We start from the raw sequence: 24,710 nt of genomic DNA, 5'->3' as shown, positions 1-24,710 counted from the left end.
CCATGGCAATGCTATTAATGAAAAAACAAAAACACTCTTTGTTTAATACAAGACGAACCAGCCAACGAACCCCCACATATGTTTAACCGTCGGAAAGGTCTCGTTTGCGCCGATGGCGTACTTTAAATTGGAAACATTTAAAGTTACCATGGCGACGCTATTCAAGAATAAACAAAAAAGTGGGCCAATTGAATTGGAACGTACCTTTTATAATGGCGAATATTTCCAGCACACCTGCGAGATTACCTTCTCTTGTAGATCAGCCATTCTTTCACGTAGCTATGTGCTTAACGTCTCATTTTGTTCACACACTTGTCTACTTTAACCCTGGCTAAAAAGTTTTAATGTCCAATGTTTGGTTTTGGCTGGATGGCCATCAGAGTGAGGCGGGCGTCATCGGCCCGGCCTTCCCCCATTAAAGCGCCCTAATTTTCTAGAGGCTGTAAACCCAGAATATTTGCTTTCTATTTGGTGAACTAGCTGTCCTCACGGCCACATCTTTAATGCCACCGCCATGTGTTTCGGTGAAAACGTTGACACACTTGTCCTCTCTCAGAAAATGTCACTTTTATGAAGCTCATGTGTCCCACGTGGCTTTTGGTGGGCTTCAAAACCAAGAAAGTCAGCTAAATCTCTAATTGACACTTAATGTTAGAACTCGGCGCCAAAAAACACAAAAATTCTTATTTTCCTACTCCACATATCGGAAATCTAAGAACACCGGAACGTTCCCCAAAGCCTTGAGGCGCTCACGGTTTTCACGAAAAGTTGATATCTCAAAGCGTTTGCCCACAATCAGACATTGTTCGGCATGAGGTTTTTCATCATACATATACCTGTACTGCTGTCATTGCGTGATAGTGGCATGTTCATCTAATTACATGAAGCCCTTTGAAATCACGTGACAGCCCCTCCCCTCAGGTATTTTAGTCTGTTACAGGGTAAACACAGTTCTATGGGCACACAACATAGACAAACAGGGAGACAACACTACAAAAATCATGTTTTTTTCTATCTGCGAGCAAGTTTGCTAGCAGTTAACGCGCGCTAACTGCTTGAGAGAACGTTAGCATGCTAGCTTTTTTTTGCTAGCTTATCTCATATTACCATGCTAGCTTTTTTGCTACTTTCTATGTCCACACCAACAAATACTGCATTTTGGTATTTCTTCTTACCCAGTTATGTGCTAGCTTCTTAAAGTTAGCATGCTAGTATGCTAACGTTGGCATTAGAACGTTTCCAGCTCATATTACACTTTTTTTTCTAATTCCGCAGCCATACACTTTATAACTTGGAATGTGACACTTATTAACTGTTAGCGTGCTAACTTTAGCATGCTAGCACGTTAACATTATAGTGCTTACTTTTTCGCTAACTTGACGTTTTTATTCTCTAATTACACAGCCATACACCTTACAGTTATATCATTTGGTATGTGACACATGCTAACCGTTAGCATGTTTATGTTTGCATGTCAGCATGCTAACATTAAAGTGCTAGCTTTTTGAGCTAATTTTGCAACCGTTTACCCTAGAGACAAATAACTTGGTATATGACAGCTGTTAACTATTAGTGTGCTGACGTTAGCATGTTAGCATGCTAACAATAAAGTGTTAACTTTTTTTCTAACTTTACACTTTTTTCTCTAATTCCGCAGCCATATCTAACAGTCATCATCCATCCATTTTCTACCGCTTATTCCTTTCGGGGTCGCGGGGGGCACTGGAGCCTATCTCAGCTACAATCGGGCGGAAGGCGGGGTACACCCTGGACAAGTCGCCACCTCATTGCAGGGCCAACACAGATAGACAGACAACATTCACACTCACATTCACACACTAGGTCATATACCTTAGTATTTGAAACATGCTAACTGTATGCTTGTTTACGTTAGCATGTTAGCATGCTAACATTAAAGTGCTAGCTTTTTGAGCTAATCCCGCAACCGTTTACCTTACAGTCATATAACTTGGTATGTGATACCTGTTAACTGCTAGCATGCTTATTTTAGCATGCTAACCCTAAAGTGCTAACTTTTTTAGCTATGTGTACTTTCTTTTTTTTTTCTTCCTGTAACTCCCCAGCCATACACCTTAGAGCAGGGGTCACCAACGCGGTGCCCGCGGGCACCAGGTAGCCCGTTAGGACCAGATGAGTAGCCCGCTGGCCTGTTCTAAAAATAGCTCAAATAACAGCACTTAAAGAGCTGCCTCTATTTTTTAAATTTTATTTATTTACTAGCAAGCTGGTCTCTCTTTGCCTGACATTTTTAATTCTAAGAGAGACAAAACTCAAATAGAATTTGAAAATCCAAGAAAATATTTTAAAGACTTGGTCTTCACTTGTTTAAATAAATTCTTTAATGTTTTACTTTGCTTCTTATAACTTTCAGAAAGACAATTTTAGAGAAAAAATAAAACCTTAGAAATTATTTTAGGATTTTTAAACACATATACCTTTTTACCTTTTAAATTCCTTCCTCTTCTTTCCTGACAATTTAAATCAATGTTCAGGTAAATTTATTTTTATTGTAAAGAATAATAAATAAATTTTAATTTAATTCTTCATTTTAGCTTCTGTTTTTTCCACGAAGAATATTTGTGTAATATTTCTTCAAACTTATTATGATTAAAATTCAAAAAAATTATTCTGGCAAATCTAGAAAATCTGTAGAATCAAATTTAAATCTTATTTCAAAGTCTTTTGAATTTCTTTTAAAATTTTTGTTTTGGAAAATGTAGAAGAAATAATGATTTGTCTTTGTTTGGTCCAATTTGTTATATATTCTAACAAAGTGTAGATTGGATTTTAACCTTTTCAAAACATGTCATCAAAATTCTAAAATTAATCTTAATCAGGACAAATTACTAATGATGTTCCATAAATTATTGTTTTAATTTTTTCAAAAAAGATTCGAATTAGCTAGTTTTTCTCTTCTTTTTTTCGGTGGAATTTTGAATTTTAAAGAGTCGAAATTGAAGATAAACTATGTTTCAAAATTAATTGTCATTTTTTTCGTGTTTTCTCCTCTTTTAAACCGATTAATTAAGTGTAAATATCATTAATTATTAATAATAACATAGAGTTAAAGGTAAATTGAGCAAATTGGCTATTTCTGGCAATTTATTTAAGTGTATCAAACTGGTAGCCCTTCGCATTAATCAGTACCCAAGAAGTAGCTCTTGGTTTCAAAAAGGTTGGTGACCCCTGCCTTAGAGTCATATAACTTGGTATGTGACACATGCTAACTACTATTATGGTCACGCTAGCTTGCGTGCATGCTAACATTGGCGTGCTAACATTTTGAGCTAGTTTTGTTACCGTTTACCCCAGAGTCATATTACTTGGTATAGATAGATAGATAGTACTTTATTGATTCCCTCGGGAAAATTAAAAGTATGTGCCACTTGTTAACTTTTAGCATGCAAATGATAGCGTGCTAGCTAGCTAACTTAAACATGCAAACTTTTTCATCTACTTTTACACTTTTTTTCTCTGTTTCCGGAGCCATACACCTTACAGCCGTGTTAATTGACGTGGGTGACATGCTATCTGTTAGAATGCCACATTTGTTAGCTGTTAGCATTTTAATGTGTGCATGCTAATGTTTTAAGCTAGCTCTTTAGTTCATTTTGTACAGTTACACCTAAAACTCATGGATTCAGACACTCTGCACCATCTAATAAGTACGGCGGCTTTCGGCGAACCCCCGGCCAGAGGTCCAGGGCACAGAGAGCAGGCCCATCAACATTTTTTAGTTATACTTACAGTACTATGAGCTCTGAGAATGTGCTTTCTTGCCATGGCCTTCGTACTTTGACCTTCTATAACCAGCGATATGTGCTCTCTGTCACAGCGGAGTCCATGGTGCAGGTGAACGGCAAACCCAGCTGCTGCTTCTTCAAGTTCAGCCCCAAACTGATGTTCACCAAGGTGCTGAAGGCCCAGCTGTGGGTGTACCTGCGCCCGCTGCAGCAGACCTCCACCGTCTACCTGCAGATCCTGCGGCTCAAGCCCATCACGGAGCAGGGCAGCCGCCACATCCGCATCCGCTCCCTGAAGATCGAGCTCAACTCCCGGGTGGGCCACTGGCAGAGCATCGACTTCAAGCATGTGCTGCAGAACTGGTTCAAGCAACCGCACACCAACTGGGGGATCGACATCAACGCCTTCGACGAGAGCGGCAACGACCTGGCTGTTACCTCGCTGCGACCCGGGGAGGAGGGGCTGGTAAGGACCCTTGGACCACTCTTTGCCATTGTCTTATTTTCATGGGGCTTGGAAAATGGTACATTTTCACCAAATTCCAATAAAACCGGGTCTTCTCATGATCCGATTCGAGTACTTGTTCAGAAACTTTGGTGTGCGGTGAAAGCACAAACCACACCGGTCGTTTTTTTTAATGAAGTTCCTGGAATTTCATGCGGCGTTCATGGTGTGGAATGTTTCAGTTGTGCTAATTCTCATCTCGAAATGAGCACATGAATTGGAGCAGGACTCGTAGGACCTTCATTTATGTCATGTCAACTCTTTAATGGAGCGAACTCTCCTGGCACCAGGTGGTCTCCTCCAGCCAATCACCATTGATGAAATGATCCAGTCCCATGAAAATACAGCACAGTACATTTTTACCATTACACTCATCTGAACTTGAGGCAAAAACAAAAAATATACAAAAATACATACGGACTCTAAAAATATTGTAGTTTTTCACTGCATTCTCTAATCTACTTCTAGATCTTCTATAATTAATACAGACTCAGGAGTGTAGGGTTGTCCCAATACCAATATTTTAGTACCTGTACCAAAATGTGTTTCGATACTTTTCGGTACTTTTCTAAATAAGGCGGACCACAAAAAATGTCATTATTGTCTTTATTTTTAAAAAAAAATCTTAGGGTACATTAAACATATGTTTATTATTGCAATTTAGTCCTTAAATAAAATAGTGAACATACTAGACAACTTGTCTTTTAGTAGTAAGTAAACAAACAAAGTCCCCTAATTAGTCTGCTGACGTATGCAGTAACATATTGTGTCATTTATATTCTATTATTTTGTCAACATTATGATTGACAAACTGTAAAAATGTATTATAAATCTACTTGTTCATTTACTGTTAATATCTGCGTATGTTCTGTTTCAACATGTTCTATCTACACTTCTGTTAAAATGTAATAATCACTTATTCTTCTCTTCTTAGATAACTTACATTAGTTTTGGATGATACCACACATTCAGGTATTGATCCGATACCAAGTAGTTACAGGATCATACATTGGTCATATTCAAAGTCCTCATGTGTGCAGGGACGTATTTCCTGACTTTATCAACATAATATGAATTTTAAATAAAGAAAAAAAGATTTTGTGACGATTAAAAATATCGATGACTTGATACGCTCTTGTGTTTGGTATCATTACAGTGGATGTCAGGTGTAGATCCACCCATGGCATTTGTTTACATTCAGGGGTGCTAGCTTGCTGTTAGCGGTAAGCTATTGTATCCTCCTATGGTGTGTAGTGAAGCATGTTTAGCTATGCCTCGTCCTCCAGTGATAATATTACTTGTAAGATACTCACTTTATTTGATTTAAAAGTAGCTCAAACACTGCCGACTGCGGATGGACGTTAGCTGCTAGCTAGCTAGACATGTCTTAAAGCACCTCTGCTTGAGGGTGTTTCAGTGTTATAACTTCACTTTTATCTTTACTTTTTAGGCCAAAATGCGTCCATTCTCCTTTTTCTGTCTACACACTGTGTCTGCTTGTAAGTACTCCGTGTGTGTGCGCTGCCCAACATGCTCCTCTGCTCGCAAAACCAGCAATGTCACGACGTGACGACAACGTGCCGTCATGCAGTCAACCGGTACTTTCAAACAGAGTATAGTACCGTCTTTGATTCATTAGTACCGTGATACTATACTAGTATCGGTATACCGTACAACCCTACAGGAGTGTAAAACTGCATGTCATTGAGGGCCACATGATCGCATGTGTAACAGCGTAGAATATATGCATGTCATTATTAGATATAGTTTACGTACAAAGTAAAAACATTTGTACATTTTAGAGTAAAAAACTGGCAACAGACAACAGAAAAACGGTACCACAGTTCTTTTTCAATTCCAGCAACTGAGCTGTCAGTTTTGTTTTTTTTACGTAAAAAGGATGCAATACCGTTTTTCCATGGACATACACTGTAAAAACAACCGCCATAGATTTAGCGACATAATTTTACCATAAAAAACAATGCTAGAGTTTTTCAATTTACAGTAATATGTGGTAAAAACTACGGTAAAATCTATTGTAATTTTTACAGCGTACAATTTGATGGATAACTTGCTTTGAAATCATAAGTCAGGCTGATATTGAAGTATTTATTTTTACTTTGACAAAGAAAGTTGGTGGAAAAGTATGATAGTAAAATATTTGTTGACATATTACACAGGTGTCAAACTCAAAGCCCGGGGGCCAAATCTGGCCTGCCACATTATTTTATGTGACACGTGAAAGCCTGGAAATAATTTGCGTTAATAAAATGCTTAATTTTTTCTTACTAAATATATTTGTTCTTTCCCTTTTGACATTAAAAATCATGTACTGCATGCAATTGCATATCATTTAAAATATTATATTATCATGTATTCCAAAAATATTTTTTGTTAAAATAAAGATAAATACTGTACTTAAATAGCTGCTTGACTTATGATTTCAAAACAAATTATCAATCAAATTGTAGACTGTAAAATTGACAATTGTTTGTTCGGTTAAATTCCACCGACTGAGTTCTTTCTTTACCAGAAAATCAACTTTGGAACTGTTTTTTTCCATATACAGTAAGACACTGAAGCATTAAAAAACAAACAAAAAAACATTAAAACAAGATTTTACGGTTAAAAACAACAACTGGCAACTCTGTTGCTTGAATTTTGCAAAAACAGTGGTTTTGTTTCTCCATTCCATTCCATTTATACAATTTTTTTTATATGCTGTAAAAAACAACAACACTGCCTTTACTGTGAAATTATGGCGACTGAGCTGCCAATTTTAAAGTGAAATTTTAATTTTTTTTTTTTTTTGCAGCTTATGTAAAAAAATATATTGTTAATGTGTTGTATATATACATGTATATTCATACTCATTTTTAAAATCGGCCCTCTGAGGGCAACCATAACTGCCATGTGGCCTTCAATGAAAACCAGTTTGACACCCCTGCCATATTGGATACTATTAAAGTTCAAAAGGTGCTTTCTTTTTCCATCATAATGGAAAAGACAAATATATTTAGTAAGAAAAGATAAAGTACTTTATTGACGCATATTATGTCCACGCGTTTGCGGGCCAGATTTGGCCGCCGGGCCTTGAGTTTGACACCAGTGAGCTAACAACTCCAAAATAAATGTATACAAAAATCCTATAGTCATCACATAAGAGACTAGTGTTGGGCGGTATAGCTCGGTTGGTAGAGTGGCCGTGCCAGCAACTTGAAGGTTGCAGGTTCGATCCCCGCTTCCGCCATCCTAGTCACTGCCGTTGTGTCCTTGGGCAAGACACTTTACCCACCTGCTCCCAGTGCCACCCACACTGGATTAAATGTAATTTAGATATTGGGTTTCACTATGTAAAGCGCTTTGAGTCACTAGAGAAAAAGCGCTATATAAATACAATTCACTTCACTGTCTGAATCTTGTTTATACTGCCCTCCAGTGGCCAGAAAAACACAAGTCATTCTTCTGTGTTGAATGCATGAAATTAAACCCACTTTTTGGATTTAAGGTTATTTTTTTCTGAATTTAAAGCAAACATTTTTAGTTTTTTTTTAACTATCAGTGATCAAACTCAGAAATGATCATCATATTCAAGGAAGTGAAAAAAATAGACCAATCAGAAATGGACTAAGAAGGTTTAAAATGAGCTCGAGTAATGATGCTCACACCACTACAAGGTCTCATTTGGGTGGGATATCAGCGGTTACCTCTGGTGTTTTGGTCCAAAAAGCTCTGTCCTCGGACTACGCAACAGTGTCCCTGGTTATCTGGGAAGCAAAAATGGAAAGGATCCAAAACGGTTCCGAAAAAACAAAACAAGCAAAGAGGAAAAAGAAGAAAGATTCCCCGGATCCACCGGGACTTTAGTTCTGTCAACAAGATTTCTAAAGGCCAACAAGTGGTCTCACCCCGCTGGCCTCCTGAGTTGACGTGGTTTTCTTCATGCGTCACGTGAACTTCTGGAGTCCGGCTGGAGGAGCCAGGCTTTGCTATTCTTTCTCACTAAATACACTTCAAAGCAATAATGGTCAGCAGTCTTCATGACCATGTGGACTCAACAACAGAACTTCATGACCACGATATGAGCCAGTCAAGGTATGAGGTCTCCGTGGACAACCGTGGTTATGTTGCATCATCAACATAACCTTTTCAAGGAAACGACTGTCTTACAAACGGCTTGTTTTCTGGGAAAACGTGTAGACTGTGTCCATTTGTAACGTAATACAGTACAGGAGTACCTTGGTTTTTGTCAGTAATCTGTGTCCATTTGTAACGTAGTACAGTATAGTAGTACATTGGTTTTTGTCACTAATCTGTGTCCCTTTGTAACGTAGTACAGTACAGTAGTACCTTGGTTTTTGTCAGTAATCTGTGTCCCTTTGTAATGTAGTACCTTGGTTTTTGTCTGTAATCTGTATCAATTTGTAACGTAGTACAGTACAGTAGTACCTTGGTTTTTGTCAGTAATCTGTGTCCATTTGTAATGTAGTACAGTACAGTAGTACCTTGGTTTTTGTCAGTAATCTGTGTCCCCTTGTAATGTAGTACAGTACAGTAGTATCTTAGTTTTTGTCAGTAATCTGTGTCCCTTTGTAACGTAGTACAGTACAGTAGTACCTTAGTTTTTGTCAGTAATCTCTGTCCATTTGTAACGTAGTACAGTACAGTACTACCTTGGTTTTTGTCAGTAATCTGTGTCCATTTGTAACGTAGTACAGTACAGTAGTACCTTAGTTTTTGGCAGTAATCTGTGTCCATTTGTAATGTAGTACAGTACAGTAGTACCATGGTGTTTGTCAGTAATATGTGTCCAAATGTAACATAGTACATTACAGTAGTACCTTGGTTTTTGTCTGTAATCTGTATCAATTTGTAACGTAGTACAGTACGGTAGTACCATTGTGTTTGTCAGTAATATGTGTCCATTTGTAACATAGTACAGTACAGTAGTACCTTTGTTTTTGTCAGTAATCTGTGTCCATTTGTAACATAGTACAGTACAGTAGTACCTTGGTTTTTGTCAGTAATCTGTGTCCCTTTGTAACGTAGTACCTTGGTTTTTGTCAGTAATCTGTATCCATTTGTAACGTAGTACAGTACAGTAGTACCATGGTGTTTGTCAGTAATCTCTGTCCATTTGTAACGTAGTACAGTACAGTAGTACCTTGGTTTTTGTCAGTAATCTGTGTCCATTTGTAATGTAGTACAGTACAGTGGTATCTTACTTTTTGTCATTAATCTGTGTCCATTTGTAACGTGGTACAGTACAGTACTACCTTGTTTTTGTCAGTAATCTGTGTCCATTTGTAACGTAGTACAGTACAGTAGTACCTTAGTTTTTGTCAGTAATCCGTGTCCCTTTGTAACGTAGTACCTTGGTTTTTGTCAGTAATCTGTGTCCCCTTGTAACGTAGTACAGTACAGTAGTACATTAGTTTTTGGCAGTAATCTGTGTCCATTTGTAACGTAGTACAGTACAGTAGTACCATGGTGTTTGTCAGTAATATGTGTCCAGTTGTAACATAGTACAGTACAGTAGTACCTTGGTTTTTGTCAGTAATCTGTGTCCATTTGTAACATAGTACAGTACAGTAGTACCTTGGTTTTTGTCAGTAATCTGTGTCCCTTTGTAACGTGGTACCTTGTTTTTTGTCAGTAATCTGTATCCATTTGTAACGTAGAACAGTACAGTAGTACCATGGTGTTTGTCAGTAATCTGTGTCCATTTGTAATGTAGTACAGTACAGTAGTACCTTGGTTTTTGTCAGTAATCTGTGTCCCCTTGTAATGTAGTACAGTACAGTAGTATCTTAGTTTTTGTCAGTAACTGTGTCCATTTGTAACGTGGTACAGTCCAGTAGTACTTTGGGTTTTGTCAGTCATCTGTGTCCCTTTGTAACGTAGTACAGTAGAGTAGTACCTTGGTTTTTGTCAGTAATCTCTGTCCATTTGTAACGTTGTACAGTACAGTACTACCTTGGTTTTTGTCAGTAATCTGTGTCCATTTGTAACGTAGTACAGTACAGTAGTACCTTAGTATTGGGCAGTAATCTGTGTCCATTTGTAATGTAGTACAGTACAGTAGTACCATGGTGTTTGTCAGTAATATGTGTCCATTTGAAACATAGTACATTACAGTAGTACCTTGGTTTTTGTCAGTAATCTGTGTCCATTTGTAGCGTAGTACAGTACAGTAGTACCTTGGTTTTTGTCAGTAATCTGTGTCCCTTTGTAACGTAGTACCTTGGTTTTTGTCAGTAATCCGTATCCATTTGTAACGTAGTACAGTACAGTAATACCATGGTGTTTGTCAGTAATCTCTGTCCATTTGTAACGTAGTACAGTACAGTAATACCTTGGTTTTTGTCAGTAATCTGTGTCCATTTGTAATGTAGTACAGTACAGTGGTATCTTAGTTTTTATCAGTAATCTGTGTCCATTTGTAACGTGGTACAGTCCAGTAGGAGTTTGGTTTTTGTCAGCCATCTGTGTCCCTTTGTAACGTAGTACAGTACAGTATTACCTTAGTTTTTGTCAGTAATCTGTGTCCATTTGTAACGTAGTACAGTACAGTACTACCTTGTTTTTGTCAGTAATCTGTGTCCATTTGTAACGTAGTACAGTACAGTAGTACCTTAGTTTTTGTCAGTAATCCATGTCCCTTTGTAATGTAGTACCTTGGTTTTTGTCAGTAATCTGTGTCCCCTTGTAACGTAGTACAGTACAGTAGTACATTAGTTTTTGGCAGTAATCTGTGTCCATTTGTAATGTAGTACAGTACAGTAGTACCATGGTGTTTGTCAGTAATATGTGTCCATTTGTAACGTAGTACAGTACAGTAGTACCTTGGTTTTTGTCAGTAATCTGTGTCCCTTTGTAACGTAGTACCTTGTTTTTTGTCAGTAATCTGTATCCATTTGTAATGTAGAAAAGTACAGTAGTACCATGGTGTTTGTCAGTATTCTGTGTCCATTTGTAATGTAGTACAGTACAGTAGTACCTTGGTTTTTGTCAGTAATCTGTGTCCCCTTGTAATGTTGTACAGTACAGTAGTATCTTAGTTTTTGTCAGTAATCCATGTCCCTTTGTAATGTAGTACCTTGGTTTTTGTCAGTAATCTGTGTCCCCTTGTAACGTAGTACAGTACAGTAGTACATTAGTTTTTGGCAGTAATCTGTGTCCATTTGTAATGTAGTACAGTACAGTAGTACCATGGTGTTTGTCAGTAATATGTGTCCATTTGTAACGTAGTACAGTACAGTAGTACCTTGGTTTTTGTCAGTAATCTGTGTCCCTTTGTAACGTAGTACCTTGTTTTTTGTCAGTAATCTGTATCCATTTGTAATGTAGAAAAGTACAGTAGTACCATGGTGTTTGTCAGTAATCTGTGTCCATTTGTAACGTAGTACAGTACAGTACTACCTTGGTTTTTGTCAGTAATCTGTGTCCATTTGTAACGTAGTACAGTACAGTAGTACCTTAGTTTTTGTCAGTAATCCGTGTCCCTTTGTAACGTAGTACTTTGGTTTTTGTCAGTAATCTGTGTCCCCTTGTAACGTAGTACAGTACAGTAGTACCTTAGTTTTTGTCAGTAATCTGTGTCCATTTGTAACGTGGTACAGACCAGTAGTACTTTGGTTTTTGTCAGTCATCTGTGTCCCTTTGTAACATAGTACAGTACAGTAGTACCTTAGTTTTTGTCAGTAATCCGTGTCCCTTTGTAACGTAGTACCTTGGTTTTTGTCAGTAATCTGTGTCCCCTTGTAATGTAGTACAGTACAGTAGTATCTTAGTTTTTGTCAGTAATCTGTGTCCATTTGTAACGTGGTACAGTCCAGTAGTACTTTGGTTTTTGTCAGTCATCTGTGTCCCTTTGTAACGTAGTACAGTACAGTAGTACCTTAGTTTTTGTCAGTAATCCGTGTCCCTTTGTAACGTAGTACCTTGGTTTTTGTCAGTAATCTGTGTCCCCTTGTAACGTAGTACAGTACAGTAGTACCTTAGTTTTTGTCAGTAATCTGTGTCCATTTGTAACATAGTACAGTACAGTAGTACCTTGGTTTTTGTCAGTAATCCGTGTCCATTTGTAACGTAGTACAGTACAGTAGTACCTTGGTTTTTGTCAGTAATCTGTGTCCCTTTGTAACATAGTACAGTACAGTAGTACCTTGGTTTTTGTCAGTAATCCGTGTCCATTTGTAACGTAGTACAGTACAGTAGTACCTTGGTTTTTGTCAGTAATCTGTGTCCCCTTGTCACCTAGTACAGTACAGTAGTACCTTAGTTTTTGTCAGTAATCTGTGTCCATTTGTAACGTGGTACAGTACAGTAGTACCTTAGTTTTTGTCAGTAATCTGTGTCCATTTGTAACATAGTACAGTACAGTAGTACCATGGTGTTTGTCAGTAATCTGTGTCCATTTGTAACATAGTACAGTACAGTAGTACCTTGGTTTCTGTCACTCATCTGTGTCCATTTGTAACGTAGTACAGTCCAGTAGTACTTTGGTGTTTGTCAGTAACTGTGTCCATTTGTAACATAGTACAGTACAGTAGTACCTTGGTTTCTGTCAGTCATCTGTGTCCATTTGTAACGTAGTACAGTCCAGTAGTACTTTGGTTTTTGTCAGTAATCTGTTCCAGGAGTCCTGACACTTGCTAGTATCTTTGTGGTTTACTTACAACCAAGTATTAGTGATATTCTTATTATAAATATTAACAAGTATTAGTGATATTGTTATTATAAATATGAACACGTATTAGTGATATTGTTAATATAAATATTAACAAGTATTGGTGATATTTTTATTATAAATATTAACAAGTATTGGTGATAGTGTTATTATAAATATTAACAAGTATTTGTGATATTGTTATTATAAATATTAACAAGTATTAGTGATAGTGTTATTATAAATATTAACAAGAATTATTGATATTGTTATTATAAATGTTAACAAGTATTATTGATATTGTTATTATAAATATTAACAAGTATTAGTGATATTGTTATTGTAAGTGCTAAACAGTGTTGGGTTAGTTACTGAAAACCAGTAACTAGTTACAGTTACTAGTTACTTCATTTCAAAAGTAACTCAGTTACTAACTCAGTTACTTACACCTAAAAGTAATGCGTTACTGTGAAAAGTAACTATTTAGTTACTTATATATATATATATATATATATATATTTTATTTTTTTTATTTTTTTAAGGCCCCCCTTAATGCCCTTTTAGCCTTCATTTCAGTACTGTTATTGCACTGGAGAATAATACAATCTGTTGATCAACTTGACATGCATTTGCATCACTGAACTCTGCTAAGCAATGTGGTCTACATACAACACACAAAGACAAAGATGTTTCAAAGGGCCAATTTGTTTCAGGCTAGAACAAATTTACAAAACTATTTTAAATAGCTGCAACATAACATACATAAGTATCCATCCATCCATCCTTCTTCTTTCGCTTATCCGAGGTCGGGTCGCGGGGGCAGCAGCCTAAGCAGGGAAGCCCAGACTTCCCTCTCCCCAGCCACTTCGTCCAGCTCTTCCCGGGGGATCCCGAGGCGTTCCCAGGCCAGCCGGGAGACATAGTCTTCCCAACGTGTCCTGGGTCTTCCCTGTGGCCTCCTACCGGTTGGACGTGCCCTAAACACCTCCCTAGGGAGGCATTCGGGTGGCATCCTGACCAGATGCCCGAACAACCTCATCTGGCTCCTCTCGATGTGGAGGAGCAGCAGCTTTACTTTAAGCTCCTCCCGGATGACAGAGCTTCTCACCCTATCTCTAAGGGAGAGCCCCGCCACCCGGCGGAGGAAACTCATTTCGGCTGCTTGTACCCGTGATCTTGTCCTTTCGGTCATAACCCAAAGCTCATGACCATAGGTGAGGATGGGAACTATTAGTAGATGGGTAAATTGAGAGCTTTGCCTTCCGGCTCAGCTCCTTCTTCACCACAACAGATCGATACAGCGTCTGCATTACTGAAGACGCCGCACCGATCCGCCTGTCGAGCTCACGATCCACTCTTCCCTCACTCGTGAACAAGACTCCAAGGTACTTGAACTCCTCCACTTGGGGCAGGGTCTCCTCCCCAACCCGGAGATGGCACTCCACCCTTTTCCGGGCGAGAACCATGAACTTGGACTTGGAGGTGCTGATTCTCATCCCAGTCGCTTCACACTCAGCTGCGAACCGATCCAGTGAGAGCTGAAGATCCGGGCCAGATGAAGCCATCATGACCACATCATCTGCAAAAAGCAGAGACCTAATCCTGCAGCCACCAAACCGGATCCCCTCAACGCCTTGACTGCGCCTAGAAATTCTGTCCATAAAAGTTATGAACAGAATCGGTGACGAAGGGCAGCCTTGGCGGAGTCCAACCCTCACTGGAAACGTGTCCGACTAACTGCCGGCAATGCGGACCAAGCTCTGACACTGATCGTACAGGGAGCGGACCGCCACAATCAGACAGTCGGATACCCCATACTCTCTGAGCACTCCTCACAGGACTTCCCGAAGGACACGGTCGAATGCCTTCTCCAAGTCCACAAAGCACATGTAGACTGGTTGGGCAAACTCCCATGCACCCTCAAGGACCCTGCCGAGCGTATAGAGCTGGTCCACAGTTCCACGACCAGGACGAAAACCACACTGTTCCTCCTGAATCCGAGGTTCGACTATCCGGCTTAGCCTCCTCTCCTGTACACCTGAATAGACCTTACCGAGAAGACTGAGGAGTGTGATCCCACGATAGTTAGAACACACCCTCCGTTTCCCTTTTAAAGAGAGGAACCACCCCGGTCTGCCAATTCAGAGGTACCGCCCCCGATGTCCACGCGATGCTGCAGAGTCTTGTCAACCAAGACAGCCCCACAGCATCCAGAGCCTTAAGGAACTCCGGGCGGATCTCATCTACCCCCGAGGCCATACATAAGTTACAAACAGCAAAATAACAGCATAGCTGCAGAGGTGGGTAGAGTAGCCAGAAATTGTACTCAAGTAAGAGTACTGTTACTTTAGAGATTTATTTTCTCAAGTAAAAGTAAGGAGTAGTCACCCAAGTATTTACTTGAGTAAAAGTAAAAAGTATGTTGTGAAAAAACTACTCAAGTACTGAGTAACTGATGAGTAACCTGTTCGTTTAATGATGACGGCAACAAATAATGCACAAAAACATTAAAATAGCAATGAGCAAATTCAGAGCCAGGAATATCTCTTAAGCAACTAAAACTTAGACTTAGACTTCCTTTTTATTGTCATTCAAATTTGAACTTTACAGCAGTGGTCCCCAACCACCGGGCCACTGCCCGGTACCGGTCCGTGGACCGATTGGTACCGGGCCGCACAAGAAATTTAAAAAAATTATTAAATCAACATAAAAAACACAATATATACATTATATATCAATATAGATCAATATAGTCTGCAGGGATACAGTCCGTAAGCACACATGATTGTATTTCTTTATGACAAAAAATAAATAAATAAATACCATAACTCCTCTCCCCCCCGGTCCGTGGGACAAATTTTCAAGCGTTGACCGGTCCGCAGCTACAAAAAGGTTGGGGACCACTGCTTTACAGTACAGATAAGAACGACATTTCGTTGCATTAGCTCATGGTAGTGCAGGATAAAAAGCAATAAGGTGCAGATATAAATAAATAAATAGGTTACTGTACAGATAAATATATTGCACTTTTTCATATGCATCCACGTTTATGGATGTATGTTGTATTGTCTTTTTTATTCCAGCGAGTTAATCCATTTTGGGGGGAGTTGAGGGGATAATTATGATGCGTTCAAGAGCAAACAATAATATATATTAAATAATAATACATTAACATAAAAAAAATTAAGGCAAATTGAGCCACAATAACTTAACAGCACCATAGGCTCAGTAGGCAGAGATTACAAAGGAAAATAAAAAGTTAGCCTTTACGCAAACCATAAACTGATAGGTGTGGGCTGCATCTGGGAACACACTGATTGGTGTTTCTATGCATGTGTGTGTGTGTGTGTGTGTGTGTGTGTGTGTGTGTGTGTGTGTGTGTGTGTGTGTGTGTGTGTGTGTGTGTGTGTGTATGAGGCTGCAGTACGTTAATAAATGTCCCCACACGATGTACAGTGATTCATAGCAGGGAAGCTAACATAAGCCAAAATATCTACTAACATTACTTACCGCGATGTGCTTTGTTGAGTTCATGTAAGCTTAAGCTTGTTAATCATGTGACCGCCTGGCTCTGTTTGATTGGTGAAACGGAGTCCAACGTCACCAGTGACTGCATCTGATTGGTGAAACGGAGTCAAACGTCACTAGTGACTGCATCTGATTGGTGAAACGCAGGCATGCGATAGATCCTACTTTGAAGGTCTGTTTGACAAACCAAAACAAACAAAGCGTGCATTAACATAAGATAAAAATCAGTAGTGAGTATCGAGCTGAATGTAGATAAATGGAGCGGAGTAAAAGTAGCGTTTGTTCTCTACAAATATACTCAAGTAAAAGTAAAAGTATGTTGCATTAAAACTTCTCTTAGAAGTACAATTTATCCCAAAAGTTACTCAAGTAGATGTAACGGAGTAAATGTAGCGCGTTACTACCCACCTCTGCATAGCTGTAAACCAAGGAAGGCACACACTACATACACAAAGCCGAACCAGGCGTTTTTTTCTCTCAAGGAATTCTGAAATAAAATCATGTCTGAAGCCCAGAACACTCTACACATTTCCCCAGTTTTAGTTTAGAGATAAGGAAATATTGGCCTGGCCCACTAGCATCCCTCTTTATGTTTGTGAACTTTATAGTCTATACATTTAGAGTGAAGTGAAAATCAAACACTCTGGAAGTCTAGAATTAAAGAGCAACAGTATATAAGAGAATTGACAGAGTGTGTGTACCTTCAGTGTTGAATGATGAGCAGAGGCAGAGTTTGAAGTGTTTTCTTTAGCTCGCTTTCCATTTTTATGTACTCACTGTCCAGGTGCCATTTGACGCCCGGTATCATGCTAATTAGCTGCCTGAAAGCGGGGGACTCCACTGTAGAAATAGCCTGCATGTCTTCTAGCACACACGCTGCAATGGCTCTATCAATGTTGTCCTGGCTAGCAGTGCCTCGTTAAAATCCAGTCGCTGTTGCTTAGGAGGTGAAGTGTGTCTTTCTTTACTAGCTTCGTCGAAGCATGTTGCTTTTGTAGCTGTTTCAGCAGATATTAATTGCTAGGATAGGATCTTTGATCCAAGACACAACTTGCATTTACAAACCCTGTTTCCATATGAGTTGGGAAATTGTGTTGGATGTAAATATAAACGGAATACAATGATTTGCAAACCATTTTCAACCCATATTCAGTTGAATATGCTACAAAGACAACATATTTGATGTTCAAACAGATAAACTTTTTTTTTTTTGCAAATAATCATTAACTTTAGAATTTGATGCCAGCAACACGTGACAAAGAAGTTGGGAAAGGTGGCTATAAATACTGATTTCCTGGCCCGCCTGCAGTCCAGACCTGTCTCCCATCGAAAATGTGTGGCGCATTATGAAGCGTGAAATACGACAGCGGAGACCCCGGACTGTTGAACGACTGAAGCTCTACATAAAACAAGAATGGGAAAGAATTCCACTTTCAAAGCTTCAACAATTAGTTTCCTCAGTTCCCAATCGTTTATTGAGTGTTGTTAAAAGAAATGGTGATGTAACACAGTGGTGAACATGCCCTTTCCCAACCACTTTAGCACGTGTTGCAGCCATAAAATTCTAAGTCAATTATTATTTGCCAAAAAAAAATAAGTTTATGAGTTTGAACATCAAATATCTTGTCATTGTAGTGCATTCAATTGAATATGGGTTGAAAAGGATTTGCAAATCATTGTATTCTGTTTATATTTACATCTAACACAATTTCCTAACTCATATGGAAACGGGATTTGTAACTAAAATGTTCTTTTCTTTGTGGTCAACAAAAGAAAAGTAGTGAGAATATCTCCATGTTAAGAAACTTGGCTTCGGCTTTGCGATGATGTCTTGTTAGTAAACACAGACATGCCCCCTCCCACACACACACATACACACACACAGAGCGCGCCTCTTCTCCGTCGCCTCTTTTGCAGCGCTCCAATAAAACACACTCAGATCTTCTCAGTTTCTAGCCGATACTACATAAAAAATAACGTAAAATAACGCAGTAACGCATCATGTAGTAACGGTAACTGAGTTACTGAATATAAAAAATAACGTGTTAGATTACTATTTACCGCCGAAAGTAGCGGCGTTACAGTAACACGTTAGTCCCAACACTGGTGCTAACGCAGACAAACTATAGCGGCGACTTAATTACTTTCTGTGAGCCGATGTTGAAATCATTGAGTATTCTGCTGCTTCCTCGCTTCCTTTCTCCCTGTAAGTTTATGGTAGATGATAAATCATGCCTCTCACCTGGAAAGTAGATGGATGAGGATTTAATCCGACAAGTTGGGAGACCATGACAGCCATTTAGGACCGGGAACTGGTGAGGACGACACGGTAAAAGCTTGGTGTGGTGTGGATGTTTATTGAAGGACTTTATAGGCGGAATTGAACAGCTACCATAAGCTCCATTGTAAGCAGACTTTCCATCAAATGTATTTCAAAATATCACATTTGTCGTCATGTCTCTCATAATGAATGTGAACGATAGGCAGAATTCCAAAAATGGCAGTTCCCCTTTAAGTCCCGGCAGCGGCCGAGTCACTAAGGAGTGTTTTCTGCGGAATGATGGATATATATATATAGATATAAATATATATATATATATATATATATATATATATATATATATATATATATATATATATATATATATATATATATATAGAGAGAGAGAGAGAGAGAGAGAGAGAGAGAGAGAGAGAGAGAGAGAGAGAGAGAGAGAGAGAGAGAGAGAGAGAGAGAGAGAGAGAGAGAGAGTAGGGGTGTGGGAAAAAATCGTTTTTGAATCGAGAATCGTGTTGAATTGAAAAAAAAATCGATTTTGAATCGAATCGTGACCCCAAGAATCGATTCTGAATCGAATCGTGGGACACCCAAATATTCCCAGCCCTAAAAAAAAAAAAAAAAAAAAGATTCCCAGCCCTAATAGATATATAGATATATATCTATATCTGAACCGTGACCTCTAAACCGAGGTACGTACCGAACCGAAATTTTTGTGTACCGTTACACCCCTAATATATATATATATATATATATATATATATATATATATATATATATATATATATATATATATATATATATATATATATATATATATATATATATATATATATATATATATACATACATATATATATATATATATATATATATATATATATATATATATATATATATATATATATATATATATATATATATATACATATATATATACATAAATATAGATACACACAGTACATACATACATACATATATCTATATATATATATCTTTATATATATATCTATCTATATATATATATATATATATATATATATATATATATATATATATATATATATATATATATATATATATATATATATATATATATATATATATATATATATATATATATATATGTGTGATTTGTTTTGTTTACAAGGAAAGAAAAGCAAAAGTTAAAAAAGGGAGATGTCATATATGTATGTGCTGCTATAAGAACGTTGCGACAGCTGCCGTAAAGGAGGTGCGTTGCTAGCCTGGTTGCTATGTTTGCGGTTGGTCGTAAAAGTGTTGGTCATGTGTTTGTACCCTGCTCAAATCTCTCAGTAAAGTTATTCATTAGATTATACCTTTTGTTTTGAACTTTATTACACCTTGGAGCGCTTTTTCCGGCCCCTGCTTTCCCTATCTGCGCCTAATGACTGAGCTATGTGACGTAATTTCTTGTGATTTCTCACGGAGCATTTCTGGTCGGGACGGGATTCCAGGGATTCGAATAAAGAACCAACTCTTTTTCTTTACTATAATGGTCTCGATAACGGGTACCGGTTATCAAAAAGGGATACGAGTCCGAGGACTCGGTTCTTTTCTTATCGAACAACCGGGAAAACCGGTTTCGAGTATCATCCCTAGTTTAGAGGTCACGGTTCGGTTCATTTTCGGTACAGTAAAAAAAAAAATATATATATATATATATAAATTGTTTGGTTATTTATTTACCAAATTTGTAAACAATGGCTTTATCCTTTTAACATTATATATATATATATATATATATATATATATATATATATATATATATATATATATATATATATATATATATATATATATATATATATATATATATATATATATATATATATATATATATATATATATATATATATATAACCCTGGTGACTTTCACTCAGTCTTCATGTTTTTTGCAAATCTGTTTATCCACATTGTCTGCAGAAAGAGCAGACCTGCTTGCAGTTACAATGTCTCCAGCTGTGGAAAATACCCTTTCGCTGGGCATGGAAGTAGCAGGTATGGCGAGGTAGTGCCTGGCTAACTTGGCAGTAAGAGGATATATGGGCTCATTGTTCTTACACCATAGAAGTGGGTCAAATTCTAGTTTTTAATGCAATATGGTCTTAAATCTGCTGCTATAAAAACACCAACGGCATTTGTGTTTGCTTTTGCCCTGCCTGACTCGCCGAGGAGAGGCTGCTTAAATGCAGTGTTTGCACGACGCCCGTCTTTCTCTTCGTTGAAGCGATGTTCACTTGGGGTTGGTGCTGCTTCAAATGGGTTAGCATGTTTGACGTGTTGGCAGAAGCATACCCTACTGCTGCTGAACAATGTCGGCAAACCACTTTCGTTTTGTCCGCCTCTCGTCCTCCATTGTTGTATCGCACCGCGAAGCCGAAGTGTTCCCAAACAGGAGATCTTAACGAGGCAAGAGGGTCTTTCAGCTCTGGCTTTTACATGTTGTCGTAGCCTCGGCTGACCATATTCTGAAATCCCAAAAAGAGGACACATATATGCGTGCCAAGGCGGGCAGCACGCCAAGGCAGGGACTAGGTGCAAATTTGTCAATGATACTCAAACTTGCTTTATAAATAATATATTTATTTAAATAAAGCATTTTTTCTCCTCTGTTGACAGCAGTGTTGGCGCTAGGAATTTTCAAAATGGGGTCCCACAGTAAATTTTTGGGGTCCCACTTTTTTGTAAGCGTTTTGAAAAAAAAAGATAAACGTATGCATTATCCTGTTATATCTCACATTCTATATTGTGTTTTGGAAAAAGCTTGTCATAAACGTTACTTAATTCATTAAAAAAAAAAAAAAAAAAAAAATTGTATACATATGTAAATGTATTCAGTTATAAACATTCATTCACTTTCTTCTTTCCTTCATGGATCTAAACTTTACCACCGTTGGTAGTTTTTTCTCTGTTTTTATTTAATAAGTTGTAGGTGTATTTATTTCAGTCTAAAAGTGTAAAAAGTGTTTTGCTTCATGAAATGATGATATTGGTGTGCCAGGGCATACATACATTTTATATTTAACGTTTAAATCTCTGGAGTCTACATCAACTTCAGATCTCTACCTTATTTCAAAATGTTTTAGTTTTTTTATGTTGTTTTTTTGTTTGTTTGTTTTCTGCCCTTTTTTGTCAAACAAAACTATGTTTATAATGGCAAACACACAAAATATGCAAAATCTTCCACCAAAAATATTTTTCTAAGTGGAATATTTGATGTGAAGTAATCGGAACCTTGGATAGGTCGATAATTCATAATAACATTGATTTTGATTCAACATTATGTTTTGAGCAATGACAGTTTGAAAGAAAAAAAAAAACAGCTTTGTTTTATTAGTACGGAGCCCCTAAAGGGACATGGGAATTTTTTTTTTTTAGACATGTATCTCGTGGCCACGAGATACTTTTTATAAAAAATAAAAAAATATTTTTTTTTTTTATTTTTGTATTTTTTTTTAATAAAAAGTTTCTCGTGGCCACGAGAAAGCATTGGATGCGTGCTGATGGTTTGGTGTGTGTTAAAATGGCAGTTTAGGAGTTAATATGGCTGTATTTCCAATTAGGACTTTCCCCCATGTGTGTTGTGGCAAAATGTGAATGCTTGATTAGTAGGTGTGAGACAAACACTTTATCTTCCTGGTTATTGTAACGCTACGTGTTTGACATTATTTAAGACTTAATCATGCCCGGGAAAGGACATAGTTTTCCTCTTCTGTGGCTGTGGGGGGTGGGCGTGGCTTGCGGACCTGCAGCGAAGCGGAGTGTGTCAGTTAGTCCCATGTTGATGTGATCAAACTTCTTTCTTGCTTGGAAGATACACACACAATTGTAACTGTTATTTCTTCCTGCAAATAATAAATATGTACAACGTGTTTGGATGTATTCATTTATGTAAAATTGTCATTAAATGTAATATTGCCTGACAAAAAGTGATACGACGTACGTAATATTTTGATATTTACACATCGCATATTTACACACGCGCATCTGACTAGAATACCCTTATGTGCATTACATATATCAACATCAACTACCTACTGTACTGTTTACTTGTTGAAACACCCTTTTTAGAACAAATATCTACCCACATAATTTATATGTGTATATAATATATATATATATATATAGATACACATACATACATGTAATGTTTGTAGGTGTTCTTTGTTGCTGGTTCAATATTGAGACGGTTAGATTGATTTGGATGCTTTAATCATCAACCTCGCTTGCATGCACCTGTCTCATGGATCAGGCGTAACTGTTCTCACATTGTCCACTAGTGCGTGATGACGTCATCACGCAGCCAGCGTATATCTAAATATATATATATATATACATATATATATATATATATATATATATATATATATATATATATATATATATATATATATATATATATATATATATATATATATATATATATATATATATATATATACACATAAATTATATGGGTAGATATTTGCTCTAAAAAGGGTATTATAATATATATATATAGATACACATACATACATATATATATATATATATATATATATATATATATATATATATATATATATATATATATATATATATATATATATATATATATACATATATATACACATATAAATTATATGGGTAGATATTTGCTCTAAAAAGGGTATTTCAACAAGTAAACAGTACAGTAGGTAGTTGATGTTGATATATGTAATGCACATAAGGGTATTCTAGTCAGATGCGCGTGTGTAAATATGTGATGTGTAAATATCAAAATATTACGTACGTCGAATCACTTTTTGTCAGGCAATATTACATTTAATGACAATTTTACATAAATGAATACATCCAAACACGTTGTACATATTTATTATTTGCAGGAATAAATAACAGTTACAATTGTGTGTGTATCTTCCAAGCAAGAAAGAAGTTTGATCACATCAACATGGGACTAACTGACACACTCCGCTTCGCTGCAGGTCCGCAAGCCACGCCCACCCCCCACAGGCACAGAAGAGGAAAACTATGTCCTTTCCCGGGCATGATAAAGTCTTAAATAATGTCAAACACGTAGCGTTACAATAACCAGGAAGATAAAGTGTTTGTCTCACACCTACTAATCAAGCATTCACATTTTGCCACAACACACATGGGGGAAAGTCCTAATTGGAAATACAGCCATATTAACTCCTAAACTGCCATTTTAACACACACCAAACCATCAGCACGCATCCAATGCTTTCTCGTGGCCACGAGAAAGTTTCTCGTGCGCACGAGAAAGTTTCTCGTGGCCACGAGAAACTTTTTATAAAAAAATAAATAAATAAATAAAAATATATATATTTTTTATTTATTTATTTTATTTTTATAAAAAGTTTCTCGTGGCCACGAGATACATGTCTAAAAAAAATAAAATCCCCATGTCCCTTTAGGGGCTCCGTATATTAGTCAACATTGCAACTTTTTCTAAATTACATTTCACCTTTAAGCTTCATTATTTCACTTTTGTTATGTTTTTGTTTATTTTAATAGTATTTTTAGAATGTGCCGTGGGCCTTTAAAACATTAGCTGTGGGCCGCAAATGGCCTCTGGGGCACACTTTTGACACCCCTGCTATAGATAATAAAAAATTAAATCTGATAAATCTATCGATAAAAAGCAGAGCCTGGCGACGCAAGCGCTTTTATCATAACTCTCTCGCTCTCGCTGTCTCTGCCCCTCCCTCACGAATGCTGCTGCGCACAATTTGTTTTGTTTTTAACCCCTTCTTAACCCTGAACGTACATAGAAAATACACGCAACCCTAACTCAAAATGATGGACATTTGAGGCATTTAAGAAAGTCCGCTCGGACAGCCCCGCAAAAGAGGACCTGTCCGGTGAAAAGAGGACGTATGGTCAGTCTATCATAGCCCGGTCGCTGCTAGCATGCCGTGTGTTGTGCCTCGGTGGGCA

The 24,710-nt window shown here is 37.5% G+C and overlaps 1 protein-coding gene across 3 annotated transcripts in view; it reads left to right on the top strand.

Moving 5' to 3' along the window:
* gdf11 (growth differentiation factor 11) overlaps positions 1–24,710 on the top strand; it is a 166,723-nt gene that overhangs the window by 122,030 nt on the left and 19,983 nt on the right. For all 3 annotated transcript variants that reach the window (XM_062055706.1, XM_062055697.1, XM_062055715.1), the window contains one exon: positions 3,857–4,230. In XM_062055706.1, coding sequence (XP_061911690.1) covers positions 3,857–4,230 — 374 coding nt within the window. The remainder of the gene's footprint in view (positions 1–3,856; positions 4,231–24,710) is intronic.

The sequence above is a fragment of the Entelurus aequoreus genome, linkage group LG01 (genome assembly GCF_033978785.1).
Source record: "Entelurus aequoreus isolate RoL-2023_Sb linkage group LG01, RoL_Eaeq_v1.1, whole genome shotgun sequence".
Classification (NCBI taxonomy): Eukaryota; Metazoa; Chordata; class Actinopteri; order Syngnathiformes; family Syngnathidae; genus Entelurus; species Entelurus aequoreus.
The sequence above is the reverse complement of the archived record's forward strand: the minus strand, read 5'-3'. Positions and strand labels throughout refer to the sequence as shown.